General features: G+C 39.6%; 1 protein-coding gene across 2 annotated transcripts in view; it reads left to right on the top strand.

Annotated features, from left to right (window-relative positions):
- SGCD (sarcoglycan delta) overlaps positions 1 to 17,350 on the top strand; it is a 394,796-nt gene that overhangs the window by 287,653 nt on the left and 89,793 nt on the right. For both annotated transcript variants that reach the window (XM_047729596.1, XM_047729597.1), the window contains exon 6: positions 6,629 to 6,701. In XM_047729596.1, coding sequence (XP_047585552.1) covers positions 6,629 to 6,701 — 73 coding nt within the window. The remainder of the gene's footprint in view (positions 1 to 6,628; positions 6,702 to 17,350) is intronic.

Below are 17,350 nucleotides of genomic sequence, written 5' to 3' on the forward strand. Positions count from 1 at the left end.
GGTTATCTGGAGGATTATAAAACAGCAAAGCTGGAAACAGCCTTATAGATCACCTAATCCCTGCCCCCATTTTGTATAACAAATGGGGAAGTAAGACCAGAGGGCAAATGCCAAAGGTCATATTATAAGCTCACAGAAAATCAGGACTAAAAACCAGGTCTTTGGTTTTTCAGTTCCATGATATTTCAAGAAATCAAATCGTTTGTTCTCTTAGGTTTCTTATCACCATTTCTTAGATTGAAATCCTTTCTCTATTTCTTAATGTAATATTGGTATAAAAATATATCCTTATCAAGTAAAATATGGTGATTATTGAGGGCTGTCGTTCAGGTTATATCTACGCAAGCAACATGAATTAGAACACTTAAAATGTTTTGACTTCAGACAGTGGTGATTAGATATTTTAACTCTGCAGTTTGAACCTGGTGAATATTTGGGCCCCATGATTTAAGCCCAAAGATGAGTTTTGGTCTGTGTTCATTAATATAAAACATTAATCATAATTATGCCAATCTTAATGAAAGTACCTCAAGAAAGAATTTACTGGAGCAAACTCCATTAAGCTAGTTTAATTTCTTAATCAATGTTCTAAACAGCACACTTAAGCCATTTCTGACCTTTTTGAAAATTTTCCTTAAAATTATCATCTGAAAGATCATTTCTCCTCCATGTACACCAAAGATTTGATTCATCATCAGTTCTTCTAGCTCCAAGTTACTGTCTGTAACTTCTAGCATAGTATTTCTTCCTTTGTGCCTAATGTGTCTCTCAAGTCCAATTTTCTTGTAGCACATTTTTCAGATGTGACTCTTCCTTCCAGGATTTGGTTCATGGCTGTATTTAACATGTACAGGCTTAAGCACTTTAGCATTTATTATTTTTTTTATAAAATTGAATTTTCCCCAGTAAATTTTTGAAGTTTTAAAGAGTTATGAACCAGGTTTTTGTTTTTTCAGTTAGTTTCATCTCTAATAAATTTTGCCATTGACCATTTTATCTGTGAGGTTTATTTTCTGGTGGGTAGTTCTTCCAATTAAATGCAAGTTGAATTGGGCAAAAATCTATTAGCTTTTATTTGTTTCCTCCTTAAACACCGAGAAAATTTTTAGGATTTTTTTTTTAATATATATTTCAGGGTTGCTCTTTTTTCCTGGTATGAAATGGAGGTGGCTCAAGACAGTCATCTGTTTGGATTAGATTGTTACCTGATGAAATTTTTGAGTGGAGGGAAGAACACTTTAGCCCTGATACCTCTCATCCTATCTCTTATTTTATAGCTGAGGAGTTTTAAGGGTAGAGAAGAATTCTGATTTGCATGAGATCACAGAGATAGGACTGGATTTCAGGTCTCTTCACATCCAGGACACTTTGAGGGGGAAGTCACCAAAGTTGAGTATACTTTACTGAGAGAAGCTGACTTTTTGTTACTATGGCAATGGAGTGCATTTGAGATTTTTTGACAGGCTTACCCCCAACCTGGACTACAAGGGGAAAAAAAAAGCCATCGAGCTGATCTTTATGGTGATTCAAAACACTTTAGATAGATCCTGTCACATGCTTTATAAGTTCCTAATTGATTGTGTGGAATTAAGTTATTGGGCAGAGAACCAGCTAATGGAAACACATTGACGAAATCATTTTTGAGGGACATTAATGGAACTTAAAATAAAGCTGAAATGGCTTTATGGATTTTTCACTCAAACTGTTTATGAACATTTATTGCCAGTAAATTATATTGTGTCAAAAGAAGGAATCAGTAGGTATGGCTTTAATAGAAACCTTTGAAATAATAAAATTGAGAATAATTTATTATCTTAGAATGGATAGGGGATAGGATGGGAGAATTCACCCTGATGAATGTTTGTCCACTCTGCAGCTTTGGGGAAAGTGAAAAATGGTGTGAAAATCAGAAGCCTGATAGGACTTGGACAGAAATGGTCTTTGTGAAAGTATTAATAGCCCCTCTAATTGCACATGTGGATTGTTTGTAGAAGAGAGGCGATGGGAGATTTGGCAAGTGTTATTTGAGGGTATAAACATTGATATTTGTTTTTATCTCATAAAAAGATGAGCAAGTAGAGAGTGATATGATCTTGCTGAAAAAGATGGTCTGAGTAGTGGTCACAGGCATTGGTTCTATAACAAAGAGAGTCCAAATTTGGGCTCTCCCTCTTCACTGCTCAACCATCAGAAAATTTCCTGACTTCCCTGAGTCTTAGATTCCACATCCATAACAACAGAGACACATTGTCCCCACCTCATAGGGTTATTCTGATGATCAAATTAAAACAGTTTCAATAGATTCTAGTTCATAGTAAGTGCTTTTAAAATGTTATTTTTTAAGAGTCATAAAAGACCTGGGTAAGAGGAGGAAAGAATAGGATTCATAAATATTTTAGTATGCTAGAAGTATTTTATTGACTATCATCTGCTGATTGCTATGTGCCAGAGATCTCATCCACTTTCCAAAGACCCCGAGGAGATAAAGTTACTATTAATATCCCTTCTTCTCAGAGAAGGAATCTGAGCATCTTAGAGATTGGGTTTCATGCCCAAGGACACTCAGATTATGAGAAATTGTAGCACATTCCCCTGAGAAGTCATATCTCTGAGCCTGTTTTCCAGTATGGGTGACACATGTGGCCCCTGTCACAAAAATTCACAAATTCAGAGGGCATTGGGTGGATGGTGGGAGGTAAGGGAGCCTGACTGGCTTGCCCTTCACTTTCATCACATGTCCAGAGCCTGTCGATTACCTACGTCCTCTGTGAGAGCCCACATCCTTGGGATTTGGGTCTGGCTTGCCATTTTGTGGATACCACACTGTCCAGACATTCAGAAAACAAGGCACGAGGGCATGATGGCTACAAGTGGGTCCTAGAGTCAGATGCCTGCATGTGAATCTCAGCTCCAGCACTCACTAGCCGTGTGACCAAAAGCCCCGTGTTTTTTAGCCCCACTTGTGTTATAGGAGAGGTAGTTTTCCTGGTCTGGCAAAGATACTATAAGCCTTGATCTCATTTTGCTTTAAAGAGATACTTGTATTTAGCCCAAATGATATTCTTTTATTAAATAGCTCTTTTATTTTAAGAGGTACCGTTAACATAGGTTGGATTTTGGACATTCATTAAACCTGTCATGTGATACACGAGGAGTTTTATTGTCAACAGTAAATTAGTACTCCCATAGAATTGGTAGTACCAACTAGAAATAAGTCTAGTAGAAGTCTTTAGAACCTAAAATTGAATCTGTCTTTATTTTGTATATGGCCTTGCCCCTGTTCACATAGAGCTTAAGATCTTATTGAGGAGATGGGACGAATGTCTGTAAGGTAATAAAAATCCCAGGTAGTATGTGCTCAGTGCCACATAGGTGTTGTAGCTGTGTTACAGATATTTGAGAACCTGTGCTGTGCTAGGCAATGGAGATAGGACAGAGAACAAGACACATTCCTCCAAGACACCAGGCAAATAGGATTGTCCATCTGAGAAAGCTGAGGACCCAAGTTCAGGTGTTCAGAGGAGAACATGATCCTTGGGCAAACACACCTATAAAGAGCACCTGTAAAGTGTTGCATTTATATAACCTTTTTTTATCCTCCGAATTGTTCTAAAAGGGCGGCCGAGCTAGCTGCAACAGAGTAGTTCCTTCTTGAGCTAGTGTGGCCAGATGTTATGTAGCAAGTGAGGCTTAGCACCAAATGTGGGTAGAATAAAGAAAATGGTACAGGCCTTTGAAGTCCATTTTACATAAGAAAATGTCATTCCTCATTTTTGGATAATTGGACTGAATAAATGCAATATATATTGTTATATGTGTACATATTTGCATAGTCGAAAGTTGGGAAATAGGTATTCTTTGGCTTCAGAGGCCTTATAAAATGATAGGAGGGTGCATGAGATATCAGTGAAACATAAAGCTTCACAACATTTTAAAGCAGTTCAAATACTGAAGGGTGTCTATGAGCAGTACTACTTGCCATATGGGTAAGTCACACAGTTAAGACTGATTTCAAAAGAGAAATGCTGTTTCTCTTGCACTTTTCACAGAACTCTTAGTAGAGGAGGGGGAGATATGAGCTGGGACTAAAAAGTGTATACAATGTATATGAACAGAAATAACTGCCCTAGCCTTAATCAGGTGTATAAGTGTTTCTTTTAATCATTAAAACAAATAAACAAAAAGAAAAATGAAAACAAAACAAAAGCCCTCAAACCCAAAAAACAGGTTCCAAAGGCTAAGAATAAGCAATTCTAAGAAATAGAAAGGGAAGGGATCTCAGAAGAAGCTCCCGTTGACTGCAGTAGTGACAGATGGGAGCTGTTTAGTAACAGGTTTGAGGTGGTACTGAGAGGTGGTGGCTGAGGCCGTGCCCTTAGGTCACAGACACTTTAGAGCCACCTCCCAATGTGTTACTCGTGGTCCTGTCACTTCTACCAGCCTTTTTGACTCACAAGGTATCCTCCACAGAACCTTTGGTCCCGGTGCTCCTCAAAGGGTCACAAAAATGTTGGAGACGTGGAATGCATGTTCTGCAAAACCAGATTTTGTATATGGGTAACAAAAGTTACATTATAGTCTATAATTCACCCCAGTCTTACTCAGTTTTTATATTAGGTAGGGTTCTTCAGAAAACCAGAACCAATATGGATGTACATGTAGGAGGAGATCCGTTATAAGAACTTGGCTCCTGTCATTATAGAAGCTAAGAAACCTCGCGACTTGCTAAGCGTAAGACGGAGACTCAGGGTAGGCTGGTGGCATAATTCGAAGTGAGTCCCAAGGCTACTAAGAACCAGTGGAGTCAGTGGTGTAGATTCTATTTGGGGTCTCCGGGCTTGAGAACAAGGGGTGGTGAAGGCAGGAGAAGATTGACATCCCAGCTCAATCAGTTAAGCAGGAAGGCCCTAATTCTTCCTTCCTCCCCTTTTTGTTCTGTTGAGGCCCTCAGTGGGATTGGCAGCTACCCACCTGCATTGGGGAGGGCCAAGGGCTCTGCTGCATCCATTGTATCACATGCCCCTCTCATCTGGAAACACCCTCACAGACACACCCAGGAATCATGGTTAGCCCCATATCTGGGTACCTCATGATCCAACTCAAGTTGGCACATCAAATTAGCCACCACATTTATAAAGAACACAATAAACTTTAACTCGTAAGAGGAAAATAATATATGCCTCATAAAACAACATTCTTATGAAAATTTACATCAAAGCTGTATATAATGGAGACTAGGGATACATTTTGATCTATTTGACATGATGTGGTTTGGGGTCTTCAAAAGTGAAAGTGTCTACAGGCAGGAAAAGATCTTAAATGTTCACACACGAAATGCCTCTCTGCCTACCGCAACTGTCTGTAAGGTTGTTGCAAGGGAGAACTGAGCTACTACATACGAAGTATGTGATGGTATCACTCAAAATGTTAGCTTCGATTAATAGTTATCATTCACCAGGATATTCTTTTAAATGACCATACATAATGTCAAGTCAAGGCATTATTTTCTGATTTTATTTGCAGTAGTCTGTTACTCATATCAAAGAGATCAAATGCTTTTTAAAAAAAAAGATGAAATACTTTTATAATTGCTACACAAGTTCATTCAGCCAGACTCATCAGTGTGCTAGGATAAATCTGGGTTTGGAATAACTGTGGTTAATGGAGGATTTCTAGACCTAACAATGCAAGAAGATTCTAGAAATTCTCACACGAATACAAGATGTTGTTCTGCCCCTTTCTGTGGCATCAAAAAAGGTATAAAAATAAACACCTTTCCTTCAAAGAGCAGGACACTGCCTGGCTAAGTTTAATTGAAAAACTAATATCCACTGCAATTGTCTGTGATAAACTGAGGCTTAAATGATTTGAAAGCAGTCTGGGAGCAGACAGATCAGATAATCACCATCTTTATGGCTGAGAAGTTTCAGCTGGTGATGACAAGCTCTAAAGATAAAAGCTTTTTGCAAAGTCAAGAGCTGAATGTCTAGAATGGGCCGGGGATCACTGTGGAATAATTCTCAAAATGTAAAAAGCAGTGAACGTCCAACGGTCTCTCATAGTGTTCTGTTTTGTTTAACTTTTCGAGGTAATAGCACAGAACTTTATCTCCGTTTCCTAGTTTCCTGACACTTGTTTCCTTGGCATCATTAGGTGGAGACCGCCGCAGTGTTAGGGTGTTCTCCACCATCTCCCCGCTGCCGAGATGCTAGATGTGGTCTGTGATTTGTGCCCTGCACTGCAATCAGGGGGCTTCAGGGGCTGCTTTTCAAAACATTTCCAGTTGGAGGACTGTTAATAGTCAATGAGAGACAAGAGTTAGGTGGTGCCATTATTTAGGCATCTTTTTTTGTTTGTTTGTTTAAGTCATCATGGTATTTGCCTCCTGGCCTCACTCTGATCTCAGCAAGAACACTTTCAAAAGAAGTTCCTTGTTTTTTCAAAGCCTGTTTGCAGGAGTTGATTCAGTGCTGCCCTATCAGGGGAGCGAAAGCCAAGGGCAAAATGTGTGCTTTGAGTTGTGTGAAGGATCCACCCTCCACTTAGCTCCATTCCCTGTGCTGATTGTGCCCCCAGGTGACATGTCCAAAGTCTCCAACCTCTGTTTGCTTTTTTCTTTTGTTTACAGGAGCCGAGGGCACAGTGTTCCCTAAATCTATAGAGACACCTAATGTCAGGGCAGACCCCTTCAAGGAACTAAGGTAAACTTCTGACTATGGTTTGCATTGATTAGTGGCTATTTCCTTTGTCTAGGCAACTGGCTGATGGTCCATTTTGAGCATTTGGAATGTAACAGCATAATAACATGAATATACTGATTTGGGAGAGATTAGAAAGGATGTAAAGATAAGCTACCTCCAAGAGAAAATTCTCTTGAAAAACTTAAGATTGAGGGTTTTGAGGAGGAGGTTGGAGCCTTGTAATTAGGAGATTGGGGATTGATTTATTCACGGTGTTTGTTTCCTGCTGTGTTTTGTGGTACCCAGAACCTAACCAGTTACACAACTAGTCAGTAATTGGTGCTGATCAGCCCAAAGAAAAGTCATACCTAAAAAAAAACTGAACTCTAAACACTGTACAGAATTTTGTTTATGTGTAACAAGCTCTCTGCCACTTGGACTGTTATGGTACTAGAACTACTTTCTGTGAATTTTTCATGTACTGGTGTTAATCTTCAAATATCCACAATTGTGCTGCCTTTAGCAGAAAAAGGCACTGAGATGCTGTGTACTTAGCACCAACAACTAAAGAAAACAAAAAAGAACAATAGATACATACAGACAAACAGAGATAAAGATATGACCCCAAAACCATTCCAGCCACTAAAGGACCATCCCTGGCTCAAAAAAGGAAACACATTAAAAAATGGTACATTGATACAAATATAGCTATATTTTTTCCTTTATACTTATGATGCGGGCAGGCTGGGAGCCAGAGGGGGCACCCGGAAGACCAGCTAAGAGGGTCCTTGGCTTTGTGCAAGATTGAAATCAAGTGAGAGCTGGGAGAGTGAAAGCAGAATTTATTGAATAGCATGATTGACAGAAAGTAACTGACGGAGTGGAGTGTCTCAGAGACTCAGAAAGGAAAGGAGAAGGAGTCCCAATGTCACTTGGGGTTATAGGCTTCAGAGTAGGGTTTGATCAAAGGCAAGCATCCAGGTGAACAACAGGTGTCATTCCACAAATCACTGAAGGTAGTAGGGAGTATTGATGCCGTCGTCGGCCAAGGTTTGTTGGAAGCTCATGTCCTGGGACATGTTTGGGAATGGAAAAGAAAACGGAAAAGCCGTTTTCTTAGATGTTAGGGACCTAGGACAAAACTCAGAGAATGATGAACTTTCTGGCTTCCCCCTTGAAGGGAGAACATTTCTTCTTTGGCTTATTCAGAAACAGGGCCTGGCAGAAAAACAGCAGAGATGGACCCATTCTGAAGCAGAGTCCCTTCAATTTCCCTGCCTCACTTACAGTCATGAAGAATTCAGTGAATACTGGCTTTCTTCATTTCTTGTAGTTCTTTTAAATAAAACCCATCATAAATCATCATAAATAACATTGCATATTTAATGGTAGACATCAAACATTAGCAAATGTGTTTGGATTATATGAGCCATGTCTACTCTTCTGCGACACAGCCCTGTGATCTGTGGTTTACTAAACCAGCAACAGCCATATTGGAGTTTGTGTTTCCCTAAACGGAAGCACATTCTCCGTAAGTGGGGAATCTATCACCTCGTGATGAAGACCCTAGCATTCTTGCAAAGCCTGTGAAGCTTTACAAATATAGGGAAATACATTGGGCCAGAGGAAGAGGATAATTGGTGGAGAAAGAGAACATTCTCTTATCAAAATCCCATATACAGTAGGCTGTATTTTTCACATTATATGCCACATTGCGAGGCTTTACTTTTCCCTAGAATCGTTACTTCCATCTCAGAGCTGCTGCCTGCCAGGAGTTACCTTGACTCTCCGTTAGCCAGCTCCTGCGGTTCATATTGGGTACTAAAGGGGGAATCTTTTCAGCAAATCTACCCAAGGAAACCTGTATTTTAGGACTCAAGAGAGCAATCTCGTTCTCTGAGAATGCAGTGAATCCTTGTGTCTGTGATGTGAGAGCCCTTTTGAAACAAGCTAATATGTGGGCTAGTTCCCTTCCTTTTCACAGACCTCCTTAGGAGCAGGGTTCTTTTTAACACAAATAGTTAGTAATTAGTATTGATCAGTCCAAAGAAAAATGCTGTCTAAAAGAAGCTGACCTAGGGGCGCTTGGGTGGCTCAGTTGGTTAAGCATCAGACACTTGATTTGGATTCAGGTCCCCAGAGTTGTGAGTTCAAGCCTCATGTCTGGCTCCATGCTCAGCAGGAAGTCTGCTTTCCCCCTCCCACTGCTCCTCCCCCTGCACTCTCTCTGTCTCTCTCTTTCAAATATGTAAAATATTTTAAAAATAAATTAAAAAACTAATAAATGGCCACTGTCGCCAAACTGTGGAAAGAACCAAGATGCCCTTCAACGGACAAATGGATAAGGAAGATGTGGTCCATATACACTATGGAGTATTATGCCTCCATCAGAAAGGATGAATACCCAACTTTTGTAGCAACATGGACGGGACTGGAAGAGATTATGCTGAGTGAAATAAGTCAAGCAGAGAGAGTCAATTATCATATGGTTTCACTTATTTGCGGAGCATAACAAATAACATGGAGGACAAGGGGAGTTAGAGAGGAGAAGGGAGTTGGGGGAAATTGGAAGGGGAGGTGAACCATGAGAGACTATGGACTCTGAAAAACAATCTGAGGGGTTTGAAGCGGGGCGGGGGTGGGAGGTTGGGGGAAGCAGGTGGTGGGTATTAGAGAGGGCACGGACTGCATGGAGCACTGGGTGTGGTGCAAAAAAAATACTGTTATGCTGAAAATTTAAAAAAAATTGAAAAAAAATTAAATAAAAAATTAAAGAAACTGACCTCTAAATATAATACAGTTCCCACACACCCACCCTCCCACCCCCCGGGAATAAGCTCTGCATTACCACGGAGCGCTTACTGTTGCCTACCATGGAAGGCAAGGAAAATTTAAGTGTCAAGAATTTAGGCTAACTTTGCTTTAAACAGAAAACTAAATTTTGTTTGGATAAAAACAAACCCAACCCACGTCGAACAAACAAAAAGACAACTCTCCAAGCATCAGCCCATTTTAGAGATCCCTATTGTGAAAAACTGAGAACAGATGATTTGCTCATATAGCGTAATAGCTGTACTGACAGTCATCTGTAGACCCTATGGAAAACCCTGGAAACTTGCCTTAGAAACAAGTGAATCTCCAAAATTACAAGTGGATCTCCTAAGTGCAATAAATAAGGACTTCTGGTAGTTGCTGCATTTCCATTGTTTATTCTAAAGTTGTAGACATATTCTATAGAGACTAGAAATAAAATGTTCTTACAGGAAACATAAAAACACTTTAATATGTAATTCTACAACTGGGGGCAATTCTTTGTCCCTATTCAAATTGTGTCGAGGGTTGATAGCCTGAAGTGAGTCAGGATCTAGAATGTGATAATTAGCCCCTTCATCCTTATGATTTTTTTATTTTATTTTAATGGCGCTCTTGTGGAAGAATGTGTGACCAACTGAAAGGTAATCCAATGTAGTACATACATTAGCCCAGACCAGTGCGTCTGTGGATGTTTCACATTTGTCAGCAAATGGTGCCCCATTTTACTCTGTGCTATTGAATGGTACTGACCTTGGATATTGATAAATAGGTAATGAACATTTTCTGGCCTCTGGCTTTATGGTTGGATCAGTTGTCATGATCCAGCTCGTTTGTGCTGGTGTGTCTTCTAGTCTTAGGAAAGTAGAACAATCTGAGGGAGATCCCTGGGTTTATGCCAGCAGGTAGCACTGTGTAGGTGAAGCAGAAGTGGTTCCCTCATTGGGAGCAGCACAACAGAGGTGAAGGAGGACAGAGCTGGGGCAGATACCTACAGCAACAGACTACGTAGCCTTGCGCTAATCCGGGAACACTGATGTCTGTACAAAGTCAGGTCCCTTTTGCCTCCAAACTTTATTTAGGCTCCCATTATTTTACCTTTTATTTTTATTTTAAAATAATTTTTAAATTATTATTTATTTTAAAATTCTTATTTTAAAATAATTTTAGATTAAAAGAAGAATTGCAATAATCATACAGATTATTCCTCTATACCCTTTACCTAGTATTTCTGATGGTAACATTTTACATACCCCTGGTGTATATATCAAAACTAAAAAATTAACATTGTAGCCCCATAATATTTTATGTAAGATTTGCTTAAAAGGATGCAATGACCTGAATGCCTTACAGATCCCGAAAATATGTAGAAAAGGAGTTTAGCAGAAAAGTTATTTGTTGAGGCATGAATGAATGGATCTTGAAAACTCCCACAGCAGTTAAGTCGGAATGTTTTTAATGAGAGGTGTTTTGTTTGGTTTTGTTTTGTGTTTTAAATCTCTACCCAGATTTTCTTGGTCTTACTTGTCAATGGGAAGCAAATTGAGTTAAAAGACTATAGGTTATTTATACATAAACCATCTTCTGCTGTGAACAAGCAAAAATTAAATCTATGCGTGTCCTTCCCTTACCCAAAAAATCAAACATGGAGAAATACCATCTGCTTTAGAGACCTTCTCTATTGGGATAACTTGTTTCTTCCAACGTCTGTTTTGGCTTTTGAAGGTTTTTTTGTTTGTTCTCTGATTTATCTATTTTTGTTGTTGTTGTTGTTGTTTGCTTGTTAATGAGAAGCAAATTTCAGGCCTCCCGCACATCTTCTTAGAAGTTCTCAACCCTCAGCTCAAAGAGTGGTAGCTTCTTCTCTGCTAGAGTTCAAGTTTCGGTTCACTGCTTTCCTTTTCGGAGTTACTATAGTTACTGTATTCACCGTGTTTGCTTGAGATGTTTGTAAATAATCCAGGGTTGAGTTGAAAATCACAAAAGAGGATTGCTTCTCTCCAGACAAATAATGAGCCTTAGCGAGGTCTGAGCCCAACATCCAGCTCAGGCTGTTTGTTGAGTTTGCACCTGCAGGACATTTTGAAATAATGGCATGTTGCTCTAGATTCAAGACTCTACTGAAAACATCTACCAGGCACTATGCCTATCTCTGGAAATCAGAAAAACTAACTTGGAATGGAAACTGGATTTTAATTCACAATCTGAAATTTGCAGTCTGAATATATTAGATGTTCGCTTGTTCATTATTTCTTTTTCCTCGTGTCTGTATATTATAAAGAGGAATTATAAAGAATTATAAAGTGGAAAAATCCCTGATCTCAGGCTGTGCATGATCTGAGATGGGAAATAGGCCATTTAGTTTTGCATATGTATTTTCTGTAAGAACAGAAGCTACCTTTGAATGCCTACCTTGCTCTAAGGATTCTTTTCAACTGTGAAGCTTCCCTGTATGATTTGGATCCTACAAGAATAGGAAATAGACTGTGAAATCTTATTTCCCAGACATATGTCAGGGCAAATGTAAAAAATGGGAGACGGTTGCATAGACCACTGAACACATATCGCCAACTCTGTTCCTCTAGATATCACTAAAAGCTGGGAAGGAACCACAAAAGAGCAAGAAGCCAAAAGGTTTTTATAAAAGAATTCTTCATCAGCTAATGTGCAGATGTGCTCTTACTCTGCCTACAAGTATGACAAGGGTGATGACCTGATTTCCATTTCATCACAGCTCAGGGAATTGTTTTCCATGTATTTTTTTTTAACACTTATTAAGAATCAAGGCATCTGCTAAATACTTGGAATACAGAGATAAGTAAATAAGTCCTCAACTGATTTGTAGTTAAGGAGAGTAAGATAGAAAGTCACCCCAAAATACAAGGTAATATGATAAGTGGTAGAAGAGATAGATGAGCAAAATCAGAGGAGACACTGGGAATGGCACACAGGATTCTACCTGAGAGGGTTAGGTAAGGCTGTCTGAAGGAAGGGACATTTTAGTTGTAAGTTGAAAGAAAAAGCAGTGAGTCTCAGAATTTAAAAAGCATGGTTCCCTAGGTCCACTTAATGCAAGGACAAATGGGCCAATAGATTTCTGCAGCTCCCAAGAATATTACCATGTCATTTACAAAAATGAGGTTCTGTAATTTCCTTATGACAGTTGTGTTCTTTAATAAATCATGTGAAGGCGATTTCAGATATGATCACAGAAGACTTTAATGATTGTTAGAAGTTTCAAAATTCAATGCATAACATCATTCAGAACTAGAACAGCCACTAATATCAAACCCATTCTGCAGCCTCAAATAAATAAGGCATTTCTTTGTTCCTGGGGGTTTTTCCCCCTACAACATTACCAGAGTTTTAATAATAAAGAGGAGAGATTCAAAGATGTATCTGGTACTCCCAGTATGCACTTGAATATTCTGTAGGATTTTTTTCTTATTGGATAGATACTAATCTGAACTCCTTTGGGAATGTGTGAGATTTAAAGTCTGTATATATCACGGGAAAACAAGGATTAGACAGCACTTCCAAATTGACAAAAATTGATTTATTTCTTTAAATTTATCTTAGAATGGCTGTAGCCAACTAAATATTTATTTGATTCTCAGTGATTTATGAATTGAAGCTACCAGAACAGTCTGTCAGAGCATCACAGTTCAATTAATACTTGGTCATACGTCTCCCTTCCTTTGTCCCCCTCAAAAGTCACAAGAGGAAATTTGGACAAGCAGTCTGATTTTTGAATTATATAAATATAATATCTATATTTATTCTATACACATATTTTATATATATGTACATATGCATATGTACATGCATTAAAACATATACACACATACATATGTATTTTACATATATAGGCCTATAGAGAGATTGACAGAGATGCAGGGAGAGAGAGGGGAGGGAGGGAGAGGGGCTGTATATTGTGCTCCAAAGCTATGGGTGCATGGGATATGGGGCAATTAAAGATTTCTTTTTTATGAAAGAAATCTTTAAATTTTCTCCTCATGCAACACTTTGCAGACATGTTTGGTACCTATTTTGCTTGTATGAGATTCACAATTATTCGATCGCAGAGCATGAATGTTGAAGTTATTCAAAGGAGAGATGAAAATGTATAGTGGTCCGATAATATCTCAGGGTCTCAGGGGCCTTCCAAAATAGAAGAGTCATGATGCAGTGTCCATGTTGATCAAGAGCCATGCTTTGAAAGTGTCCTGCACTGGGGTTGAGTTTGGTCCCAAAGCCAGTCTGCCTTGTGAACTTGGGCAAGTCTCCTAAGCTCTCCTCGGCCAGTGCCTAGAACATGGGAAGAGCTTAGTGGACATTAGTTCAACAAATGTCAGCTCCCAGGAGGAGCAAGCGACCCATTTTCATGGGGCTCCGGTCCTCAACCAGGAGTTCCTGGAGTGTTCAGTTTCAACAGCCAATAAAATGTTTGTGAGACCTTGGTGACCAACAGTCCTTTCTCCTTGAAGGACAACACCAGAAGGCTGTTGTGTAGATCCATCTACCATTAACAACATTTTATATGAAAGGATAAGGATATTTCACTTAATAGCTTAGAGAGAGCATAGCCTTAGGATGGAAGACAGCCCATAAACTGCATTCCTTGAACAGTAACGGCGTATCATCATGTTGCCTCCATTTTCTTTTTGTCAGAGACACCAGTGACTCTGTCAACTCCTCAGTCATCCTACAGTGCCTGCCCAGAAAAAAAAATAGATATCTGAAAGCCACAGGTGAAGGCTTAATGAAGCCCCCCAATTCTAAATTTGCCTTGTTTGAAAACTCACAGTAAGACATCTTCCCCATCTTTGAAGATCTGTGAGTCCATATATATGTCCCTTTTCTCCCTCTTTCCCTTCCTCCTGTGTTTCAGCATCTGTTCATTCTTCCCTTTGTTTCATTAGCATTGATACATAGTCTGAATTTATCTACATATTTCTTTTTTTTCCCTTAGTTTCACCTTTCTCTAGGTGCCCTTTTCACCATAGCTGTCTCAGGATGCAGAAGGAGAAACAAAAGGGGTAAAGGAAAAGAGAGGTTGTGGTATTGGAAGTTATTTCCATCTTTGTCTTTGCCTTCTTAATCAAAAGCTTGTGTTTTGCAAATGTGGTAAATTGTAAAGCTACCAAACCTAGGTGTCTTGCAGGCATCGCCTCTGTACAGTAGAATTCTGCCATTAGAAGCCAGGGAGGGATAAATGGAAGAGAACATTGTGGGGGACAAGGAGTCTAAGATATAGAGCAAGTCCTACCCCAACAGGGAGAGGAAGTTAAAAACCCATCTCTTCTGATCTCTGCTGAATTGTAGGAAGAAGATAGGAAATGCAGGGAAAGCACGTGGTTAAATATATAGCCTGATGACCTTTATTCTCGGAGTCACAGAGGGAGGAAACCAGTTAGATTTCAAGGACAGAAGCAAAGGGTCATCGAGCATTTTCATTTGAGACTTTAGGAAGAGAGGGTGGACTGTCATGTGGCTAGAGAGGAAGAGGGGGCTGGGTCAGCACTCTCAAATCTCCTTCAGTTCCTGGGGGTCTGGGGGTCATGCCAGTGCAGGGAAGAATCCACGTAGTGTCCCAGTAAACAATGTAGATGGCTAATGATGGTGGTACAAGCTGGCAGGCTCCCGGGCAGCTTCTCTGCAGTGGGACTGAGGGCTCCAAAGTGGATACTCCAGTCCAAGGGTGCGGTGGGAAACATTGGACCTCAGGGCCCTGCAAAGGCCATTCAGACCTGGCTCAGTGGGCACTAAGTGAGCACAGTAAGAAGTACCAGAATTCACCCCCAGAGGGCTTAGAAGTGCGGGCTGCTAGCCTAATACCAATCAAGACCACATCTCCTGGAATCTGAACCTTCTTTGTTCCTGTCACCAGGATGTCCCAATACCCCCAACCCCCATCTCCATTATGATATCATAAAGAGGGAGGAGATAATTATTTATCCTCATGAGAAAGGTAAAATGTTTTAATCACAGAGAGGATGCCATAATAAATTTAGTGTTTCCTAACCCTCCGTAAAGATAAGTTGGAGAGAAAAATTAAGTCAGGTAAGAATAAAGAAATGCCATTTGCTCTCACTGAGGAACACAATTTATAAATCAGACAGCCTGCAGTATGGGGGATTATGCCAATCACAACATCTTAAATGACTGCCTGGCTGCAAAGGCCCTGAGTCTTCCCCTCTCTGTCTTGTAGGGACCGCTGGGTCTGATCAAAGGGAAAAAAAAAAAGCTTTCAGAATCCATCATCAGGTACCTGCTATTAGTGATTTAGTCTCTGTAAGCCTTGAACTAGCATTGATTGAAACCGTAGTCCAGCCCTGATGCTTGAAATTTACTCCCCAAAAGCATTCCTCGATTTGTAATTTTCTAAACCAACAAAATACTGGAGGAAATGCCTTAATAGCCAAAACATATCACATGCCTCTCCAAATGACTCCCAGACTATCTCCAAAAGCCAAAGTCATCAGCCTTGTGCAGTGAGGCACCTCACTGCCTAAGTGATTGTCCCTTAATGGCTGGCCCATTTTCATCTGAACTCGAGAAAGGCAATGTGACACATCATTATCATTCTGAAAGGCAAGTGGCTTTTATTTAAAAATTAAAAGTATACCCTTTAAGTTAATTTTTAACAGAAGGGGTTAAAATGTGAAAAAATTATTCAAAAGATAAACTCGTAACAGAGAGGGAGGGAATATAAAATTGTACTTCTACCCATGTCAAGGCAGGCATGATATCATAAATTAAGTGCTAACCTCTCGGTCTTGTAGAACAGAATGGGCATGTGTGTATGTTTGCCAGAATTCCTGAGTTGGGACTACCTTCTGCCTCAAAAGGAGCACTGCGACTTTATTACTGTTTTTATCTTGATTAAAATGTCAGCAGCTGCCATTTATTATGTAAAGTGTGTGGGGTAGATTGTTCTCTTATTCTTGAAAAACACACAATTGCTTTTGAATCTCCGTTTTTTTTTCCCCCTCAGTAGGATGGCCCTGCTGGGTGCATAGACAGAAAATCTTGCTTAATTACACCCTTCATGATTTTGGCTTGAAACCAGCCTTGTTTTATTCCAATTATAACCTTTTCAAAACAAAGAGTAATGGGAGTTGAAAGGAACAAGCTGACAACAGTTTTTACCTGAAGTAAGTTGGGAACTAGAAGTGAATCATAAAAAAAGAAAAAAAAAAAAGAAATCAGCCAGTGGATATCTTTTTTTTTTTCTTACTCCAGAATTTTCCACGGTTTATTAGAATAGAATATAAATGAGATCGAGGCCATCAGCTCTCAGAGACAACTCTATAATCTCGCTGGATTTCCTGGCCATGGACTATGGGCCAGTTTGGGCCAAATGTCACTCACTAGTTTGCTATCCTTTGGTGGCTCCCACTGGCTCGAAGATGAAATTTCAAAAACAAACACTCAAAAGTCACCTTCAAGGGGTTGATGTGGTCGTGGGTGATGTCCTGGCTTTTCATCTCCCATCACTGTTATCCCCCTTCCAACCTTTTCTCATTTTTGTTTCTTTCTCTGTTCTCCTCTCTGTTGGCCCTGCCTCCCATTTAACTTGTACTTCCTGCTCTCGCATTTCAATTTCTAAACATACTTTATTCTGTAGAGGTTTCCTTCTATAATATTCTGTATTAATTTCACAGATGTACTATCCAGTCTTTACTATGTGATTATATTAGTGATCATTTCAAATTTCTTCCATTCTCTGCTTTTTAAAATTATGATTCAGGTCTCTCTGGCTTTTTGACTGGGGCTTTTTCAAATGGCTGATAATTCTCAGATGTCTGTTTTTAAGAGTAAAGCACTAAGAATCTTTTGGCATGTTTTGTGTGCAT

The sequence above is a fragment of the Lutra lutra genome, chromosome 5, assembly GCF_902655055.1.
Source record: "Lutra lutra chromosome 5, mLutLut1.2, whole genome shotgun sequence".
Taxonomy (NCBI): domain Eukaryota; kingdom Metazoa; phylum Chordata; class Mammalia; order Carnivora; family Mustelidae; genus Lutra; species Lutra lutra.